The sequence below is a fragment of the Pseudochaenichthys georgianus genome, unplaced genomic scaffold (assembly GCF_902827115.2).
Source record: "Pseudochaenichthys georgianus unplaced genomic scaffold, fPseGeo1.2 scaffold_441_arrow_ctg1, whole genome shotgun sequence".
Taxonomy (NCBI): domain Eukaryota; kingdom Metazoa; phylum Chordata; class Actinopteri; order Perciformes; family Channichthyidae; genus Pseudochaenichthys; species Pseudochaenichthys georgianus.
This window is the reverse complement of record NW_027263006.1, coordinates 40,520-63,082: the sequence shown is the minus strand read 5'-3', so window position 1 is coordinate 63,082 and position 22,563 is coordinate 40,520. Positions and strand designations below refer to the sequence as shown.

Below are 22,563 nucleotides of genomic sequence, written 5' to 3'. Positions count from 1 at the left end.
TATAAGTAAATAAGTTGAAGGAGATAAAAAGAAAATGTAAAAAAAAACGTAAAAAAAAAACGGTTTAACATTAAAAAATACATAAAGACAAGTATTTACACCAAATGTAAATATACAAAAGAAACGGTGTAATTAAGAATGAATATGGTGATGAAGAGGAGGATTTAATCATGATGATGGTGGTGGTCCCTCATCCCTTACTTTCCCCTTTTTGGGGCACCTCATCTCCGCCCCTCCCCTTTTGCAGTGTTGCCACGGTGACTGCCGGTTTACGTGATGACGTCGGATATATATGAGCGCAAGCGGCGGGATATCTTTCCCTTTTACCGCCATCGGAGCGGAGTGTCTTTCTTCCACCGGGACCTCATCACTGCGCAGCCCCGCTTCACTACCTCCGGTCGCACAGCGAAGGTAAGAGACTCGCTACCCGGTAACGAGCTTCGGGGACAACACCCCGAACCGTGTGCGGGGTTTCACACGGTACAGTTACTGCCTTTAACAGAACGGCGGAAGAGAAAGGCCGCTTTCCCCCCCCTCCTCTAGTGAAGTCAGACAGCAGCCATTGAGGCTCCACCATTATGCGATTACAAAAAAAAAAAAACCCGGCTATAATTCATAACCGTTACCGTTGGGTTGCTATGACAATCAGTGCTTTCAAACAGTCGACAGAACGTCAGTTAATGGCCGTTAATGTCGATATTTGTTGACACGTGTTTTGTGTCTTTTAGGACTTGACCTTAATTTTTTTTTTGCAGGATGATAACAGGGTGGGGATGGAGACTAGTCTTAAGGGAACTAAACACACTATTCGCACTGTTTCATACTTATAACCGAAGTACTTACTGGATGATATTATATTATATCCATGTTCCATTGTTTTTCGATGCTGTTCTTTCCACTTAAACAGCCCAAATAGTGCGTATAAAGCTAGCAGCACATAAGCTAGCTAAAGTAGCCCATTGAGGCATTGACAATACCGGGTAGGCCGGCTAAAGTTAGCCTGTTTACTAGCTTGTTACTAGCCTGTTTCGGCATGTTTTTTGTGGGAACCAAATGTTACTTTCATTGTTTGACGTGGGCCAGTAAACGTGACCGGTTTGATCCAAATGAAGTTTACACGTGTGGCTCCATTGTGCAGACAGACCGGCATCCACACGGGGAGGTTTGGTAGTCATTGATGGGTTTGCTAGACCTGAGTATGCAACACGTGGTCGCTGGTCAGGATCAGGAGAGAAAGGCATGTGCCAGAAAGTAAAAAAAAAAGAAAGTCTGTAACGCATGCATTTCAGTTCTAGGAAAACAAAAATTGCCCAGAGGCTAGTTGGTAATTGTTGGCTTTTTGTGACAGGTGTGAGGATTTAAACATCCTTTTGTAAGTTACATTGACAATTAAGTGCAGGAATACTCTGTTACAAGTAAAAGCTAGTTTGAATGCATTTGTATACTGCAGGGTAGCTTGTGAATGTACTCCAGGTGGAACTTAAGGTGTTAAATACATGTACTCTGAAATATAGTGAGGTATCTCAATGTAATTAAGTGTCCAGTAGCTAGTTGGTAATTATTGGCTTGTGTGAGATAATTAAAATACTCTTTTCTATTGCAGTAACATTGCAAACTGAACATGACATGTTTTAAGCTCAATCCTTGTCTATTAAACATGTCTCTTGAATGTAACCCTCTTATCTTTTTAGATTATGACAATTTACGACATGTACATTGATTGAAATGCTGGAGCCTGGTCTCACTTCATACATTGTTAAACTGCAATCATGCTTGTCCTTAATTAAAAAGCAATGATATAACCCACCTTGAAACAGAGATACATGACATTTCTTTAAGTGTGCTGCAGCCAAAAGCTTTCTACATCAGTAATTTGGCATAACGTCAGCTGTCACATCAGCTCTGTAGTTCAGCATCATCGCTTAATGAAGGCCACATAATACAGAAGATTAGTTATGTAATGTCATCTAAAGACATGCATATCAGCTTTTACGGAAGTTACAGGACATTTGCATATTATTATAGACTGAGGACATATGTGCATGGCTTCCCCCATGGCCCCTATACATAAGTATTTACACTTACTATCAAAACAAGAAGGGAACATAACGTTTTTTAGAAACAAATTGATAGGCAAACGATGAGAGAAAAGCACCTGCGAGGGTCCCGAGTTGATAGTTTAAGAGTTAAAAGGTTTCATAATTGGCAGTTCTCTCATGAAATCACAATTATTTAATACTATAAATCATGAATTGACACTTATTAAATGTTCTTAAATTAGATCAACAATTTGATTAATGTTTCTGTTAGAAGGCGATGTGGAATAGTCCAAGTAGCGGCAGAAACGGGGGTTTTGTATAATAATTGTTTGTCAACTTCCATTATCAACATTCAAAAGACCTGTTTTTCTATAGTTATGCACGGCGTTTAACAGCGAGTCTTTATAAACGTATTTGACTTTAAGTGCAGCTTGCCTTGAGTTATTTTGTAATACAATGACGACATAATATACATTGTGATTCCTTAGGAAGAAGTGATGGCCTAACCCTCACCTAGATGCAACTTAAATCCACTTCAACATGTACAGCTGTCAGTCATTCAACAAGAAAGAGACGCACAATATGGGGATTAAGAGGCGCTACTAATATAATATTTGCGTTTAATGCATGACTAGAAAAGGGTTTGATCTGAAATATGTATTGCATGCTTTAGTGGAAAGTTCCTGAAGAAACTTTTAAACTCTCGAAGCACCAGGAAGACTTTTTATTTTGGTTCAGCTTGCATTTTTAATGTTTCTGTATCGCTGATATCGATGTCAAAGCTGCCGTTTATTAAAACAATGTCAATAATTATCATCTTCAGCTGTTGGCTAGGTGTGAGTTCAGCTCATCTGCTGCATAGGTACCCATGTTGTATGCATTTCCTCCTGGTGGGATTGCACATACAGCGATATGTTTGCGGGTACAGGATCATGACTGGGCAACAGAGCTGAACAATCTATAACTAGACCATTAATGACCTGTTTCTAAGGATTACCAGTAGATGTAAGATTGAAGGTGAACAAACAAAATGTGTATTAAACAGATTAATATTTATAGAAGTCTATTAGGATGCTAGCTGTAAGTGTTTTTGCACTAACCTACACAAAAACCTCCCGTGGACTCGATATGATAACTTAAACATCTCCTCCGTTATAATTTAAGCATGCTATAATTAGCATCAGGATTTATTTGCTAGTGCTATGACGGTGACCCTGAAATGTAATTTAAAAATCACATGGATATGAATGTTATCCAGTGTTTCTAAACATATTACTTCTCTCCTTAGCATCACTCGAGACTCAGCTGAAATGGCAGACATCGACAAGTAAGTACATCTTCCTCCAGCGATGTGTGAAACACTTGACATGGACGCCACCTGTCTCCTCTTTCAGCCGAATGCTTGTGGCGTCTCTGACAGATGAGAGGAAATCACCTGCTGTGGTATCGCCGAACTGGGCCAGGTCGACACGATGAAATAGGGTTTAATATTATCGTATCTTTTCCATATTCAACTTGCCTGAAGTCATATTTTACTTTAATTATTTGAGCAATTATCGTCACATCGTGGTAATGTTATAATTGACCTTTGCCCAATATCCACTTTTCTTACTGAAAGGACTTTAACTTACCACTTATGGTTCCCTCGTCTCAAAGTCAACGCTTTTTAAATGCATGTTCTATTTGAGGACTGAAATACGTCTAAATGAGAAGACTTAACATCGTCATACACAACATTAGCCGCCTTTAGCTTAGCAGTGGTTATGTGACCGTGCAGTATTTCCTTTATAGCATAACGTTTGCTTTTAGCGATTGTATTTACGCTTCCAAAATCACAATATGTGGATTATAATGCGGAACTAAATGTTTTAAGTATCATTAACGTGCGATTTCAACTTATCTAATTTTCCGATATCTCATGGAAAAGACACATGTGCTTTTTGACGCTTGCAATTCCAATTGTTGGTAGCCTACAAATGTCATCACTGCACCACTCGATCGAGGTGAGGGCTGCTTCGGATGCCACGCCAAAGCTCAGAGCATAACATTTGAGTAGCAGATCGTAACATCACTGCGTCAAGAAAAGGACGCAGTCTCTCACAGTTGGCCACTGATTTGAATATTGTTGTGCAGATGGTCAGGAGGCTGAGCATCTGCTGTGTCAGCTGTCGTATACATGAATGATCTCTCCTGCACGGCCTCTTAAAGACATGACAACTTCCCCTCGATTACAGACTAAAATGACCTTGAGGAAGACATGCTGCAGCTGTTGCATTCGTTCACGTTTGATGAGCATTCTTTGAAGCTTCAGTTGTACATCTTTCTGGGATAATTGAAGCCAAGCATAAATATGAGTTCATTGCTTGGTCACACGGCAAGGTGGCCACACCCACTGAAAGAAGAACCCTGAAGATGCCGCCTGTGTAACAATGACCTCTGTCTCCCTGCAGCAAAGACCAGCCTGAGATGGATCCGGCAGATATGGAGGATGTTGAAGATGTGGAAGAGGAAGAGACAGGAGAAGATGAGAACAGCAAAGGTAGGAAAAAACGGTTAACCGAAATGTACATATCCTATAAACAAATCTTTTTTTTTTTTTTAAATACATTCATGTTCAAATAAGTAAAGTTGAATTTGTCAAATGTATTAAACTGGCGGTCACAGTTTGAACAGTTGACAGCTTTCATGCTAAAACATAACTTGGTTTTGACGCCATGTCTGTCGTGTAGGACTCTCCGTTAAAGTGTGAATAATTACCGGACTATGACCGATACCGGCGACACTAAATCTCTCCTGTCAAAATGTCTTTGTACTTTGCCGCCACACACGGTTGCCAAGCAGCGCTTATTGTTGGTTAGGCTGCCGACTCGTGTGACGGAGGGGGGGGGGGGGGGGAAGCGCACGTCAACTCGCCTTGCAACGGGGTAACTGCGGAGCGCATGAGATGAGGTTGATCTGCGTGTAGGGAGGGGCAGCAGCCATAGCATTAGCTGGATCTGATGGATTTGGACATGAACGCGAGTGAAGTATAACCGGACGTGAGAGAGATCAGCACCTGCAGTATGGCTGCTCGATTATGGCAAAAATCATTATCTCGATTATTTGGGTAAATAATTGTAAATGTGATTATTCATTGACTTTGAAAACATCCATTTATTGGAGAAAAAAAATGTTGAACAGTATATTTTTAACAGTTGATTTCCCTGAACTTTAAGAATAATTCAACTGAAAAACCCAAAAAAAATATTATTTAAATAAAAAAGTTTTATTTTGATTACGTTGTTTTCGTAATCGGTGCAACCCATAATCGCGATTAAATTGAGCCGCTGTGAGGGACCGGTGAGCGGAGCAAAACACACCTTTAGACCTAACACTTAGCTATGGCACTGTCGTATACATTGAATTATTCCATTGGATCATATGTAATCAACTTAGACACCCCTCCCAAAAAAAACATTTTAATTTCTCATTATCGAATGCCTGAATAGATTCGATTAATCGTTCCCATCCCTAGTACATATGTAATGGTTTAAATGATGGTCTGTACAAGTTATTCAAGAAGAAGCATACTGGCTGCTACTTCAACTGAGAATGTGATTAGCATGAAATGATTTTGCGCTGTTCAGAGACGGCAGACACTAATCTGTTTTTATTTTGGGATCTTAAGGCTGTTCGTGCATCCTTTTGATACTCTATAAATGATCCACGGGGCTTCTCTCATATTGGCCTCCTGTCGGCTCACGGTGGATAGATTTAGACGGCTGTTTGGCCTCGTCTATTTATAACAAGTTTGAATAGTCTTTTTAAAAGCCAGACTTGAAAGAAGGCTCATGCTGGCAGACTACAAATGATCTGTGGACGCAACCACACTCGGGAAAGCTTTGCATACGGTCTGCAAGCTGACGGGAGGCTATAAATAACTCAGTATCACACATGCATTTCAAACTGCTGTTAAGAAACCTCACTTTATTTTCACAGGAGAAACAACCTCTGAGAAAGCCACACGTCTAATAAGATGTGTAAATTATTAAGAACCAAAAGATACCGATGTGTGGCCCAATGATTTGTGCCGCCCTACTTTAATTTAAAGAGGCCCTATTATGAAATTGGGGTTTTCCCTTTCCTGTAGTGTTTTTTTTTTATAGGCTTTGTGCATGTAAATGACCTGCAAAGGATAACATCCCACATTTACATCCTGATATACACCTGAACATCAGCAGGAGAGGACTCTTTAAAGTAGAGACACTACATACTGATATACACCTGAACATCAGCAGGAGAGGACTCTTTAAAGTAGAGACACTACATACTGATATACACCTGAACATCAGCAGGAGAGGACTCTTTAAAGTAGAGACACTACATACTGATATACACCTGAACATCAGCAGGAGAGGACTCTTTAAAGTAGAGACACTACATACGATATACACCTGAACATCAGCAGGAGAGGACTCTTTAAAGTAGAGACACTACATACGATATACACCTGAACATCAGCAGGAGAGGACTCTTTAAAGTAGAGACACTACATACTGATATACACCTGAACATCAGCAGGAGAGGACTCTTTAAAGTAGAGACACTACATACTGATATACACCTGAACATCAGCAGGAGAGGACTCTTTAAAGTAGAGACACTACATATACATACTGATATACACCTGAACATCAGCAGGAGAGGACTCTTTAAAGTAGAGACACTACATGCTGATATACACCTGAACATCAGCAGGAGAGGACTCTTTAAAGTAGAGACACTACATACTGATATACACCTGAACATCAGCAGGAGAGGACTCTTTAAAGTAGAGACACTACATACTGATATACACCTGAACATCAGCAGGAGAGGACTCTTTAAAGTAGAGACACTACATACTGATATACACCTGAACATCAGCAGGAGAGGACTCTTTAAAGTAGAGACACTACATACTGATATACACCTGAACATCAGCAGGAGAGGACTCTTTAAAGTAGCAGAATAGGGCCCCTTTAATTGAATCCAACCACAAGTCCAGTTCTAATCAAAACAGGAAAAAAAACTGCCTTCAGATCTCCTTTTTGACACGGTGTGTTTGTGTTGTTAGCTCGCCAGCTGACTGTGCAGATGATGCAGAACCCACAGATCCTGGCCGCGCTGCAGGAGAGGCTCGACGGGCTCAGCGGATCGCCGTCAGGCTACATGGAGAGGTGAGACACCATCTTATCACATCTGCAGCCTCACGTGGTCTTTCGGAGCTGCACGTCTACATTACTGCTGAACTCACACACACACAGATGCTTCCTCGCTCTCTTTACCTACCACACACTGCCGAGCTCTCTTGAGTTAATTAGAGATGACGTGCAGGTGGTAGCGGCAGATTGGCAGTTTAGTAATATCATAAATAACTCCTAACACACGCTCGTCTCCTTTCTGTCTCGACAGCCTTCTCTTGAAAGGCAACTTTTATTGTCAATCTTTCAGTTCGTATGTACAGACGGAGAAATCGAAATACTGTTTCCCACAATCCCATATATATATCAATATATACAAAATAAAAGTCACTTCAAAGTCTGTGAAAATTGTACATTAGTGCCAGACTGTCCATAGCACTTACTAGTTTTATACACAACCTCTGCCTGAGTGATTGGGTTTAATAACAATGTGAGAAATGCGTTTTAAAATGAGGATCGGCGCCGACGGGGAACCCTGGCTCAACTGTAATGGATCTGTTGACAGGCGGGTCAATGATGTGATGGATAATACGAGGTGATTTGTCATTTAGGGCAGAGCTGCTGCAGCAGAGATAAACCAGTGGTAGTGTGGGATGCTGCAGTGAATGTAGTCTGGTGTCTCGTAGAGCTGTACCCGAATATTCGTTCGTTGGAGTACTATTCGGGTTTCAATTTAGTTATTCGTTTAGTTTGAAATTTAATTTATTTAAATCTCCAATATCAACGTAAGAGCTTGTTCGGGGGGGTGCTAACACTTAGCCATAAACGTTATCGTTTACTTTCCCCGTCTTTATATGTAGATATTACCTTTCTCCGTTAATCTCCGTCACCTTGTTTCCATAGCAACAACAACTTCCTGTCAACAGCGCTACCTCTCCTTCAAAATAAAAGCATATCCATAAATAGGAAGCCAAGCCAAATTACACTTAAGACATACACAACTGCAATGAAAGTAACAAACACAACGCGATATCCTTTTCAATTTCAAAGAACACAAATTGGGTTAATATTTATAAAATAACAAACTTAAAGGTGGGGTAGGTAAGTTTGAGAAACCGGCTCGAGATCGCTAGAATTTGAAAATACACAACCTCCACTTCCTCACAGAGCCCCTCCCCCAACACACACGAACGCGCACATGACCAATGAGGGCACGAGATAAGTTTGTGCCCCGATGGAAGGCTGACAGGCAGGTAGGCCATCCAGTTACTTTAGCCGGCTCAGATCATTGGTCGTGCTTTTCACAGCGCCACGGCTTCCACAGATGAAATTTTGTTATGGATTTGTTGTCAAAGCACTTCAGATATTCATTGCTATCGGGATGTTAAGAGCATTCCATGGAATATAACAAAGTGTATCTCGAGCCGGTTTCTGAAACTTACCTACCCCACCTTTAATGGCGTGAATACACCAAAGTACACGTGTCGACAGCCCTAGTCTCGTCTGTGCCACCCACTGCTCCTTTTATCAGCAAAACCATCTTCTTTGATCATCTTGTCAAGTATTAGGCTGTCAACAACAAACGCATCCCCTTGTGAGGATAGTGCCGGAGTTTATAATCTCCAATATTGCGGAAACACTCGGCCTGGAGATCAAAATCACTGAATGAGAATAAGGTGATTTTAATTGGCCTTCTACCCGCTTCCCATCATGCAAAGGATGTCATTCAACTCGATTCAAACATGCTGGTTATTACTGGCGTGCTATTTTCTGGGGTGGACGTTCCTTTTTATGCATGTCACCCACTTTACCTCCCCCTTTCTAACACTTAGAGCATTGTCGAGCACTTTCTTTGCACAGGATAGTCCTCACACTTGTCCGTTTTGTCTTGCCACAGTTTACCAAAGGTCGTAAAGAGACGCGTGAACGCCCTGAAGAATCTGCAGGTCAAATGTGCCCACATTGAGGCCAAGTTCTACGAAGAAGTACACGAACTGGAGAGAAAGTACGCGGCCCTCTACCAGCCCCTCTTCGACAAAGTACGTCAGTCATACACTCCCTTTATTGTGACTTGTATTTCTGCAGCTATATAGGTCTTGTGAAACAATGTTCGGTGTGCTTGTTGTCGTCTGGATGCTTATTTTTTTGGTTCTCTCCCTTTCTCCAGAGAAGCGACATCGTGAAAGCAGCCTATGAGCCCACTGATGAAGAGTGTGAATGGAAAGCAGATGAGGAGGAAGAGCTGACAGTAAGTAAGCAGGTACAGGTGATGCCTGCATGCGTCCTGTGTCTGAACACCTTCATATCATGCATGCAACGTATGATGCATCCAGAGGAGAAAAAAACCTCCCTTCCCAAAATAAAGGGGCAAGCATCATATTCAAGAGAACCTTTCTTCCTCCACTAGGACGAGATGAAGGAGAAGGCCAAGCTGGAGGAGGAGAAGAAGGACGAGGAGAAGGAAGACCCCAAAGGAATCCCAGAGTTCTGGTCGACGGTTTTCAAAAACGTGGATCTGCTCAGCGACATGCTGCAGGTACGTTCGCCCTGACGGCTCAAAATGAGACGCGGTGTTTACTTCCACCTGTAGTTGTGTTGAGCATCGCGCCCACTAGTGTGGAAAGTGTCTGTAGAGTGTCTTTTTCTGCCAGAAAGGCAGATTCGGCATCAAAAACATGCCGGTGTCCACTAGGGCTGTCCAGAATACCATTTTCCGGGCTCCGGATATTCGGTAGCAGCGAATATTCGGCCCACGGGGGGAGGGGGTAAGCAACGAACCGCTTCAACGCGTGTATTCACGGCATTCATTTTGTTATTCTACAGTATTGTTGTTTATAGTTATTTGTTAATGTAACCCAATTTGTGTTCTTTGAAATTGAAAAGGATATCGCGTCGTGTTTGTTACTTTCGTTGCAGTTGTATATGTCTTAAGTGTAATTTGGCTTGGCTTCCTATTTTGTATGGACATGCTTTTATTTTGAAGGAGAGTTGGCGCTGTTGACAGGAAGTTGTTGTTGCTATGCAAACATGGTGACAGAGATTAATGGCGAAAAAGTCATATCTACATATAAAGACGGAGAAAGTAAACTATAACGTTTATGGTTAAGTGTTGGCACCCCTCGAAGAGGCACAAGCTCTTAAGTTGATATTGGAGTTAGTATTCAACGAACGAATATTCGGGTACAGCCCGAGTGTCCGCATGAGTGTGTATGCGCTCGGTTCTCATTGCTATGAATTGGAAAAAAATATCCTCGTGTTCAGACCAATGCGCTCTATGGACGCAGGCCTTATGAGAAAACATTGTATGTGTATATATTCCTAAATCAGAAACCAGTGCTGGGTGCTCTTGTGAATGCTGTTCTTTCTCTCCTCAGGAACACGACGAACCCATCCTTAAACATTTACAAGATATTAAAGTAAAGTTCTCAGACCTAGAACAGCCCATGGTGAGTAAGAAGTGTTCAAAACAAACTTTTTAACCAGTGTGTTATCTTTGAGCAGGCTGTAAATGTGATCTCTCTGTTCTTCCCCAGAGCTTCACGTTAGAGTTCCTCTTTGAGCCCAACGACTTCTTCACAAACACTTTGTTGACGAAAACCTACAAGATGAGGTCAGAGCCCGACGTGAACGACCCGTTCTCCTTCGACGGTCCGGAGATCATGTGCTGCACAGGGTGAGAATCCATAATAATTCAAGTTGATATCGAAAACCTCTCCAACTACACGCCCAAGATGTTATTTAGATACCAGAGGTGGGAAGTAGTTGATACAAATACTTTGTTACTTTACTTGAGTACATTTTTCTGGTATCAGTACTTTACTCCACTACTTACTTTACTGACGACTTTTTACTTCTTACATGTTGAACTCAAATACCTGTACTTTCTACTTCTTACATGTTGAACTCAAATACCTGTACTTTCTACTTCTCACATGTTGAACCCAAATACCTGTACTTTCTACTTCTTACATGTTGAACTCAAATACCTGTACTTTCTACTTCTTACATGTTGAACCCAAATACCTGAACTTTCTACTTCTTACATGTTGAACACAAATACCTGTACTTTCTACTTCTTACATGTTGAACACAAATACATGTACTTTCTACTTCTTACATGTTGAACTCAAATACCTGTACTTTCTACTTCTTACATGTTAAACTCAAATACCTGTACTTTCTACTTCTTACATGTTAAACTCAAATACCTGTACTTTCTACTTCTTACATGTTAAACTCAAATACCTGTACTTTCTACTTCTTACATGTTGAACTCAAATACCTGTACTTTCTACTTCTTACATGTTGAACACAAATACCTGTACTTTCTACTTCTTACATGTTGAACACAAATACCTGTACTTTCTACTTCTTACATGTTGAACACAAATACCTGTACTTTCTACTTCTTACATGTTGAACCCAAATACCTGTACTTTCTACTTCTTACACAAAAGAGTTCTGATGAGCGAAGTACGGCAAAGTACTTGGTGTGAAAGTATTGTTCTATTAATATAAAGGGGGGTCAGGTACTCTTTAAAACAGATGCTAGTTATGGGTACTTTTTACTGAAGTAAATTTCAAAGCCCATACTTCTTTACTTTTACTTGAGTAAAGAAGTTTAGTCAGTAATTCTACTTTCACCAGAGTATTTTTAAAGTATCTGTACTTCTACTTGAGTAAAGGATGTGTGTACTTTACTCTGTTGGATGCTGATCGTTCTCGTGTTTTCACCACAGTTGCACGATTGACTGGACAAAGGGCAAAAATGTTACGTTGAAAACAATCAAGAAGAAGCAGAAGCACAAGGGCCGCGGCACCGTGAGGACGGTCACCAAAACGGTGCCCAACGACTCCTTCTTCAACTTCTTCACCCCCCCAGAGGGTAAGGCAGACATATTAAGCATCTTAAAGCGTGACGCATGATTCAGTATTTTTGTTTTGTTTCAGACAATAATACAGTATACTGACAATATATCACATTTTCAGATGTTTCAGTACTTTAGAAAATGTTTATCATCAAACTAACTTTGATTCTGTTTCTTCACAGTTCCAGAAAGTGGGGAGTTGGTAAGTCGCTGTACTTAATCTACACTTTTACATTCCTTATAGACTCTATTTATCTTGACTAACTATTTATCTTGACTAACAATAAAGACCCTCCACTCTAGTTGGGATTTCCAGGGTACAGTACATATTGGCCATTGCCATTTAAAAAAAAAAGAGAGAATTCAATACGTTATTTTCTAAACCTGAGCATAACAAATCTGCATATCTGACGATAAGATAAGAAGTACTTTGTTGATCCACAGTTGGGACATAGAAAGGGCGTTTCGGACCGACAAACTTGAAAAAACACTGTTTTGCTGTCGATACAAAATATATATAAAAAAATACTTTTCCCTCTTCTTTAGGATGAGGACTCGGAGGCGGTCCTTGCTGCAGACTTTGAGATTGGCCACTTCATCCGTGAGCGTATCGTTCCCCGGGCGGTGCTCTACTTCACAGGAGAGGCCATCGAGGATGATGATGATGATGTGAGTGGTGGCGTTCTTTCATTTAGTTATTGAGCTCCTCGCTGGGCATTATCTCGGTTATTACGATGGAGAAAACTGATGTTTGTTGTCCACGGCTGTCGTTAAATTGGCCGGACTTCTTTCTGCGGATTGATATGACTGCAAATAGTCCCTTGATCCTCCTTAGCGACAGTCTGCTCTCCTTAGCGACAGAGCGACAGTCTGCTCTCCTTAGCGACAGAGCGACATTCTGCGCTCCTTGGCGACATTCTGCGCTCCTTGGCGACATTCTGCGCTCCTTGGCGACATTCTGCGCTCCTTGGCGACAGTCTGCGCTCCTTGGCGACAGTCTGCGCTCCTTGGCGACAGTCTGCGCTCCTTGGCGACAGTCTGCGCTCCTTGGCGACAGTCTGCGCTCCTTGGCGACAGTCTGCGCTCCTTGGCGACAGACAGCCTGCGCTCCTTGGCGACAGACAGCCTGCGCTCCTTGGCGACAGACAGCCTGCGCTCCTTGGCGACAGACAGCCTGCGCTCCTTGGCGACAGACAGCCTGCGCTCCTTGGCGACAGACAGCCTGCGCTCCTTGGCGACAGACAGCCTGCGCTCCTTGGCGACAGACAGCCTGCTCTCCTTGGCGACAGTCTGCGCTCCTTGGCGACAGACAGCCTGCTCTCCTTGGCGACAGTCTGCGCTCCTTGGCGACAGACAGCCTGCTCTCCTTGGCGACAGACAGCCTGCTCTCCTTGGCGACAGTCTGCGCTCCTTGGCGACATTCTGCGCTCCTTGGCGACATTCTGCGCTCCTTGGCGACAGTCTGCGCTCCTTGGCGACAGTCTGCGCTCCTTGGCGACAGTCTGCGCTCCTTGGCGACAGTCTGCGCTCCTTGGCGACAGTCTGCGCTCCTTGGCGACAGTCTGCGCTCCTTGGCGACAGACAGCCTGCGCTCCTTGGCGACAGACAGCCTGCGCTCCTTGGCGACAGACAGCCTGCGCTCCTTGGCGACAGACAGCCTGCGCTCCTTGGCGACAGACAGCCTGCGCTCCTTGGCGACAGCCTGCTCTCCTTGGCGACAGACAGCCTGCTCTCCTTGGCGACAGTCTGCGCTCCTTGGCGACAGACAGCCTGCGCTCCTTGGCGACAGTCTGCGCTCCTTGGCGACAGACAGCCTGCTCTCCTTGGCGACAGACAGCCTGCTCTCCTTGGCGACAGTCTGCGCTCCTTGGCGACAGACAGCCTGCGCTCCTTGGCGACAGTCTGCGCTCCTTGGCGACAGACAGCCTGCGCTCCTTGGCGACAGACAGCCTGCGCTCCTTGGCGACAGACAGCCTGCGCTCCTTGGCGACAGACAGCCTGCGCTCCTTGGCGACAGACAGCCTGCGCTCCTTGGCGACAGACAGCCTGCGCTCCTTGGCGACAGACAGCCTGCGCTCCTTGGCGACAGACAGCCTGCTCTCCTTGGCGACAGACAGCCTGCTCTCCTTGGCGACAGACAGCCTGCTCTCCTTGGCGACAGACAGCCTGCTCTCCTTGGCGACAGACAGCCTGCTCTCCTTGGCGACAGACAGCCTGCTCTCCTTGGCGACAGACAGCCTGCTCTCCTTGGCGACAGACAGCCTGCTCTCCTTGGCGACAGACAGCCTGCTCTCCTTGGCGACAGACAGCCTGCTCTCCTTGGCGACAGACAGCCTGCTCTCCTTGGCGACAGACAGCCTGCTCTCCTTGGCGACAGACAGCCTGCTCTCCTTGGCGACAGACAGCCTGCTCTCCTTGGCGACAGACAGCCTGCTCTCCTTGGCGACAGACAGCCTGCTCTCCTTGGCGACAGACAGCCTGCTCTCCTTGGCGACAGACAGCCTGCTCTCCTTGGCGACAGACAGCCTGCTCTCCTTGGCGACGGACAGCCTGCTCTCCTTGGCGACGGACAGCCTGCTCTCCTTGGCGACGGACAGCCTGCTCTCCTTGGCGACGGACAGCCTGCGCTCCTTGGCGACGGACAGCCTGCGCTCCTTGGCGACGGACAGCCTGCGCTCCTTGGCGACGGACAGTCTGCGCTCCTTGGCGACGGACAGTCTGCGCTCCTTGGCGACGGACAGTCTGCGCTCCTTGGCGACGGACAGTCTGCGCTCCTTGGCGACGGTCAGTCTGCGCTCCTTGGCGACGGTCTGCGCTCCTTGGCGACGGTCGGTCTGCTTTCCATAGCGACGGACGGTCTGCTTTCCATAGCGACAGTCTGATCTCCATAGCGACAGTCTGCTAGTAAAAAAATAGCATTGTTTCATAGTTTTTGGGCTTTACAGTAAAGAGAATTATAAACTTTAATACATGATACCTTGGTCGTTTTAAAGTGGAATAAACTTAAGGTATCAGGATAATTTTTTATTGACTTTGTGGTAGAAATATGAAGCAATTTTAATGGTTTTTTCCTTCCATGTTTTTGTTTTACAGTATGATGAGGAGGGAGAGGAGGCAGACGATGAGGTAAGACTAACCATCCCTAATCTTTCTATAAATATTTTAAACTCCCAAGAGATGTGTAATTTGATATCAAGGTAACACGCAACTGGAAGGATGTTGCATCTCCTGTGGAAGCCACATTGTCACAATACACAGTTTGGATCCTCGTGGTTTTACCTCTGTACTTAAATCGGATGAATAATTTTAGTCATGGAGCTTCTGCATCTTTAGTTATCAGACAAACAAAACATCAAAGGAGAGTCGGAGATCGGCTTTCATCAAAAACAGCATTGACAGAATCAGGAAGAAGCCGACTCCCTTCAAACAGATTTAGAGTTTTAATATTTTTTGACTGACCGCTAGTGGTTGCACATATCGTCCTTTGACTGTACACAAATAATTGAACATAACATTTAAGCTCTGCATCCTTTTAGAGTTGAAGACATGGAGGAGTCTGACGTTTTTTTTTACTTTGCTTTGTGTGCAGGAAGGAGAGGAGGAGGCCGACGAGGAGAACGACCCCGACTATGATCCCAAGGTGAGCCCACACTCTTCTAAAGATCTCTGGTGTCAGGAGAAAGACCGTGCTCAGCTCTTCTCAACTTTTCTGGCTCAGGAGGCTCTTTCCCAAAAAGTAAAGCGCCTCTCACTGTCGGCCATTGATCTCTCTCTCTCTCTCCACACACTGAGGGAACGTTAATGTCACAGTGAGAGGTTAAGCATTACGCCTGAGCTGCAGGTCGAGAACAGCTGCTCAACATACAGAATACATTCTGTCAAACGCATCTCATCGTGCACCAGCTTCTGGTTTGCTTACATTGTTCTTGACCTGAAGCGTATTTTCAGAATCAGTGAAGTCTTGCTGTTGCATGTTGCTACTAAAACATTAACCTTTTGCAACACACAGATCCAGTATTATATGCATTGAAGAGAAGTGGGAAGAGGACACTTATACTTATTCAAAATGTAGCTTTAGGAAGTAGTTTTGAAAGAAAGCACTCGTGCAATTTAATGACAAACTGCAGAGGTTTCTAGTCATTTCACTGAGATTCCTCTCTTCCTCTTGCATTATTTTCTGCTTCACTGCCTTCCTGATGGAGGTAAAGCAGCTGTGAATTAAATTAAAAACATTGTACAGAAGTTATACAAGCTAAACTGTATTAACCCTTAGATGCATAAGTGGGTCTTTTTGACCTGGTGAGGTGGTTTTCTTGAAGTATCTTTGTAATTACATTTTTTTATATCATTTCATATTCCAGCTATTCCTCAAAAAACATGTTTTGGATAGCATGCCGTTCAAATTTTAAATTTACATTTTAAGAAATTGTAGTTTTTGTATTTCTACCCCAAGCTTCCATAAGTGGGTCAAAAATGACCCGCATGCATTTCCTATGGGAACCTTTGATTCTTATCACCTGTTGCTGTCAGGAATACATTCACTGTAGGACACACAGACGAAATCACAAGTGACACCTCTCAGGAAGATTATTTTACACAGCAAGAGCTGATACCTGTCAGTATAATAATAATAATAATACATTACATTTTTATAGGGCTTTTCAAGGACTCAAAACCGCTTTACAATATAAGGGAAGGTTAGGGCCGGGGGGGGGGGGTATAGGACTATCAAACTTGATCAACGGGCATGGATTGATGGGGGGTGGGCTACGAGTAGACAAGAGGAGATGAGAAAAGAGACAGGAATACTGTGAGGGTCTCAGAATAGCGGAGATCTTTGCATCGATATGTTAAAAAAATAAATCTGAAAAATTAAATATTTCTAGTGTGAATCAAAATATAATACAAAATATTATAATAGTGATTTTTCTTAACAAAAATGATATAATAACACTTATTCTAATACGGTCCTTTTTGACCCACTTATGGAAGAGTGTAGGGTCACTCGTGCATCTAAGGGTTAAAACAAGATTAAATTAACTTTATTAATCCCAATTCGGTTGTTTGTTGCAACAAAGCATTGCACATAATAAAAAGTGCAAAATGTCCAGATGCATAATATATTAAAAGCACACTTCCTGCAGTGTACTTCACGATACAACAAGCATGACTTCTGCTTCCTTTCAAATCCAAAAAAGGCGCCTTTGACATTCTGTATTCTGCTGGTTTTTTGGCTTTTTGTGTTTCTCCTATTCATTGATGTTGCTTCACCTCCGGTCACTTTGGCATCCTTTGTCAGCTATTCTTTAAATTTTTCCTCACTAGGTTTAAGTGATGACAGTAGAAAAATAACCCTCTCCTGGTAGGTACAGCTTGTGAATCGTCAGCTTACTACCATCACCCCTTTCCCTCTCAAACACCTTTTTAGTTTTCCTTCCGTTTCTCCATCCTCCATTCATCTCTCTGCACCCCTTCCTCTTTTGCTGTGCTGCACCCCTCCCTAATTACTAACCCACCGGTTTGCTGTTGGTTTTTGTTTCTCTTTAACCCCATAGTGACGTCTGCATTGGCACCTGTATGTTGAAGCCAGGCCATCCTTCCCCTTTCGTCTTCATTTCTCCACCATGTTGAACTTACACAACGTTTTGACTTTCTGTCAGGAGGGGACTTTTGTCTATCATGAATTCTGTTTCGTTCATGGATGTTTTGTTTTTTAAATACACATTTTAGCATCAAGGGCCGCTTTCACACCAAGTACTTTGCCGCACTTAGTTCCCAGCACTTAGTGCCCCCATGGAAATAAGGACAGATCGCGTTCACACCGGAATAAGTCCCTGAGGGAGGATTAGGCAAATGAAGCCGCTGACGTCACTTCTTCTTCTTCTGCTTTGGGTTTACTGGCAGGCCGCAACCCACTTCACGGCGTTTACTGCCACCCGGAGTCCCCGGCCGGAAGTCCCCGGAGTTGGGGAAGGCTTCAGTGGAAGCTGCTGGGACTCCCAGCTGCTTCGACTGAAGCCTTCAGAGTAAATCGCCAGAACGCCGACACCTCCTCATCTCCACCGCTCCCATGTTTTCTTTTTTGTTGCCATAAGTTAGTCTCTCTGCGTTGGTGCGTGGGGCTAATGCTAATAATGCTAATGCCAGCAAATAAAATGGCGGCTTCACAAAACTTTTCAGAGTTTTTCGGGGCGTGGTTTGCAATCCGCCCAGCCAATCAGACATTGGTACTTTTTTTTCTCCCCAGGAAAGTCCCACCTCTCTAGCAGGGACTGAAAAGGGGTAAAAGTTCTCATGAACTAAGTTCTCTTTTTGATGTGAACGCAAAATTCCACGAACTATCGGAACTAAACGGGAAAAGTACTCCGGTGTGAAAGCGCCTATTGGTTCCATGCTTTAGATCCTCTCGTTCTTTGTGTGCTCTATAGACTTGCTTTGCTGCTGGTATAATGCCAATGGAGGACTACCACCTCCTAAATGCCGAGTAACACCTAGCATTGTGATCAATAAAACCATTCCAATAGGTCAATAAACACAGGACTGAATTAAATCGAATCCACTTTATATTAAAGAAATACCTTTTTCAAAACAGGTTTTTATCCAACAAATAAGCTGACATTGATCTGGTTTTCATTGCAATCAAATCAAACCGAATATTCGTTCGTTGGAGTACTATTCGGGTTTCAATTTCGTTATTCGGATATTCGTTTCCCCCCCCCCCCCCCCCCGTTTTATTTTTTTGCCAAATTGAATTTATTAAAATCTCCAATATCAACGTAAGAGCTTGTGCCTCTTCGGGGGGTGCTAACACTTAACCATAACGCTATTGTTTACTTTCTCCGTCTTTACATGTAGATATTACTTTTTCTCCGTTAATCTCTGTCACGTTGTTTCCATAGCAACAACAACTTCCTGTCAACAGCGCTAACTCTCCTTCAAAATAAAAGCATGTCCATACAAAATAGGAAGCCAAGCCAAATTACACTTAAGACATATACAACTGCAACGAAAGTAACAAACACGACGCGATATCCTTTTCAATTTCAAAGAACACAAATTGAGATCAACAAATAACTATAAAACAACAATACTGTAGAATAACAAAATGAATGCCGTGAATAAACGAAATACACGCGTTGAAGCGGTTCGCTGCTGATTACTACGCACACACCTCCCCGACGCGGGCCGAATATCCACGGCTGATTACTACCGAATATCCGGAGCCCGGGAAATGGTATTCGGGGCAGCCCTCGTAGAGTTATGCAATAAATAACGTATTTTCAACGGCAGATTCTTCAGGACAATTCAATGATCAAAAATATCTCTCCGTCATATTCCCCACGTTCATATCTTCGTTTGTTCTAAATAACCGGACGGTGAGGAGCTTTCAATGAACTGTATTAACTTGGCTTTGCTGTTTGATTTTCAGTTTTTTTTGGAATGCAGTGAGTGAGTGTGTGAGTGTGTGTGTCAGTGTTTTTCTTCCACGTCTTAACACCCACCTCTGCTCTCCCTCAGAAGGATGCAGTCCCCCCAGCTGAGTGCAAGCAGCAGTGAAACCCGGCTGATTGAGGATCAACTGCTTCTCAAATCTTAAAAAAAAAGAACATTAAAAAAATAAACATTTAAAACACGAAAAAAAAAATAGTTACTTACCGCCTTATAATGTTTTGTATTTTTCTTGGTAGAGAATTTGAAGAAGATCAAAAAGGGTTCAAGATTTTTGTTACAAAACGTATGGTAATATACTGGGAGCTGAGAGGCTCGATATACATAGTATTTTACTAGACCTGTCATTTCCTTCTCTTTTCTCTGTACGATAGCTATAATACAGGATGAAAAAACTCCCTCGAAGTAAGCATGAGTCGTCTCTTCACTGCTAAAACTAGTTTGGGTTCTTGTGAAGTCTTTTGTTGTATTTGCTCTTAGACAACAGCTGTGGTTTAGACTGCATTGCCAACTTATTCCCTTCATCCCGCCCCTTTTCTCCGATCAAAGCTCCTGGTTGGTCAGCTCCAAGGGAACATTTTTAACCTTTAGCAGCGGGGGGCGTTCAAGCACATGTAAAAGCACTGTAGCATTTTTTTTTTTTTCATGCGGGAGGACGGAGGTGTCATTCCAGTTTATTCCACTTCACTGAGCTACTTTTCCCGCTCGACGCATTCCAGTACGCTTCTCCACAAACTGGACGGACTTAATCTGAAATTGAAAAAAAAACGGAAGTGTTTCGCCCCCTTTTTGTCGTCAGTGGTCGAGTCTCTACAACATTCCAGAGTTCTTAGGCTAGCGGTGGCGCCGTCTTTTCTATCATAGCACTTTGTGTCGATTGTGTGGCGTCCAATCGGTGGTTAGCTGTGAGATAATCCTTGTCAGCAGCACTTAGTAGAGTTCCCTCTGTGGAGACGTGTGCTATCTGGGCATTGCCTTTTCTTACCGGTGGAGGGATAGGCTCTGTCGGACCAGATGTGGACACATGTAGCACAGATTATGAAAAAGTGTAAACCAGGTTTTCACCCCCCCCTTTTTTTATACCTCATTTCACTAATTGGTGACGAGTCAGGTGACTTACGTCGGACCTCCGCTCAGCCCTTGAGGTCTTTATCACTGTGAAAGAAAAAGGGGAATTGTTTCGACCAACCCTCCCTCCCTCAACTCCTTCCTCTGTTAACCCAGAAAGCCACGGGGAAGCATGTCAGAGCAATACTTAAGAACATCCAGGAGGGGGAGAATAAACCGTAGCCCCCCATCGACCCCTTCATCTTTCTTTCATAATGCCTTTTTTAGTTGAGGTTGTGGAGAGCCGGGGTACTTCTCCTTCTGCAGGGAGTATTCAGATCATGTTGATTGGAAAGGGTTTGTGTAGGGTCCTTCTGAGCAGCTGTTGTCGAGGCAAAATGCTATGCTACAAAAATACTAATGTACTCAATAACTGTACGTGTATGTTCATTAATAAATTGGTTAAACATGGACATGTGGTTTCATGACTTTCTTTGTGTTCATGTGTCTTGGAATAACTTGGGACCAAAATGAGATTTCACAATAGTCAACGTCTTTCTTTTTCCAATATATTACTACAAAATAAACATGGCTGCTACAAAATGCAGGTGGTGTATATAATATCACGGTCCCTGCGGATCCTTAAAAAGTAAATTTTCAATGTCTAAAAAGGTCTGGTATTAAGTTGTATCTGGGGCAAATTTAATGAGTGAAGGCGGAACATTGGTTTCTATTGGTCGACTGCCACACCATTTTATTTGTGTTAATGCAAAGGCGGTCATGTCATGGGTAATGGGCACTGAATATTTCCCGTTATTCAAATGCAATACAACTCAGTAAACTCTTTTCAAGTAACTAGACAACAGTATAAACAAATCGATTAACTAGACTAGTTCATCGATTTACGCATGTGGCGCAGTGGATAGAGCGATGGTGTTCGGATCAGGGGGTCACGGGTTCAAACCCCACTGCAGTCAGCTTGTCCCTGTGGGGATTGTCCACAGTATTGAGTATGTAAGTCGCTTTGGATAAAAGCGTCTAACAAGTAACATGAAATGTAGAGGTCTTAACCCTTCTCTTGCGTTTCGGGTCAAAAAGACACTTCTTGTACTCATGTCCCCCCCCCCCACACCTTCCTCTAAGTTACGGGAACCCCTCATTTTCTCGCGTTGTATGATGTATCACCTTCTCACCTGCTCTGTGCCCCTGGAGAGAGGAAAACCTCTCACTTTCTCGCATTAAATGCCCCTCCGTGACGTCTCTCATGCAGTTATATGTGTGCCTTGCTCACATTTGACTCATTGACACAATGAGTAGGCGATTTTCTGTCAGAGGCTCTGGACAAATGTTTTGAACCAGACGAAGAGGAGATTGAACCAGCCATAGAGGACGATGTCTCAGAAATGGAAGACAAATGTGCAGATACCCTGAATATGTATATCCACATGACGGAAGAGGGCGCCATTGTACCTCTTCAATGTACAGATGCAGATGTTTTCTAATCCATCCCAATCGGCCTCTCCTCCTAAAAGAAAATAGAAAGTCATTGTGAAAGTCTTTTATTTTGATTATGAGTTGTGGCTAAATGTAATAGTGTGAGCCACATACACCCAATGTGCTTATCTGTATTACTTCGTTAATGTTTCTTATGGGCTGTATTTTTTTCCTTCAAAGACATTTAAGTTACTTTTCCAATCAGAGGGCCTTTGCGCATGCGTGGCTGCAGCCTGTTCGTTATATAGCACTTTATCAAAGTCTGAAAGATGTGTGGATTTCAAAAGTCACGCATTTTAAAATCTTCAATTTAAAATATGCACTTTATCCAAATGGGCACTGGCAACATTTTGCAAATCTTGAATAACTTATTTATTTGAAATACTTCAATGTTTCTTATGGGCTCTGTTATTATGTATTTATTTCAACAAGGACCAAAATACAAATACATTAATCTCAGAAAAGAGAAGATATGATCTGATCTGAAGATATGTTCTGTGTGTA

At 43.1% G+C, this 22,563-nt stretch overlaps 1 protein-coding gene across 6 annotated transcripts; it reads left to right on the top strand.

Annotated features, from left to right (window-relative positions):
- Positions 1–301: 301 nt before the first annotated feature.
- On the top strand, positions 302–21,038 carry nap1l1 (nucleosome assembly protein 1-like 1). Of its 6 annotated transcripts, none has more exons than XM_034078529.1 (16): positions 302–411; positions 3,328–3,366; positions 4,490–4,578; positions 7,135–7,237; positions 9,099–9,240; positions 9,369–9,461; positions 9,609–9,737; positions 10,576–10,647; positions 10,735–10,874; positions 11,941–12,086; positions 12,252–12,271; positions 12,616–12,738; positions 15,163–15,195; positions 15,659–15,709; positions 17,395–17,431; positions 19,591–21,038. In XM_034078529.1, the coding sequence occupies exons 2-15, from the start codon at positions 3,350–3,352 to the stop codon at positions 17,398–17,400; spliced, it is 1,164 nt and encodes a 387-aa protein (XP_033934420.1). In that variant the 5' UTR covers positions 302–411; positions 3,328–3,349; the 3' UTR covers positions 17,401–17,431; positions 19,591–21,038. The 6 variants fall into 6 exon arrangements, with proteins under 6 accessions (XP_033934420.1, XP_033934419.1, XP_033934418.1 ...); XM_034078528.1 differs by having other exon boundaries at positions 19,588–21,038; XM_034078527.2 differs by lacking the exon at positions 17,395–17,431 and having other exon boundaries at positions 9,369–9,449.
- The last annotated feature ends 1,525 nt before the right edge of the window (positions 21,039–22,563 follow it).

Excerpts from the sequence above, each read along its gene's own strand:
- nap1l1 (XM_034078524.1), top strand. Across the intron at positions 12,087-12,251 it reads CTTCTTCACCCCCCCAGAGG|TTCCAGAAAGTGGGGAGTTG; the intron begins GTAAGGCAGACA and ends GTTTCTTCACAG. Across the intron at positions 12,272-12,615 it reads TTCCAGAAAGTGGGGAGTTG|GATGAGGACTCGGAGGCGGT; the intron begins GTAAGTCGCTGT and ends CCTCTTCTTTAG.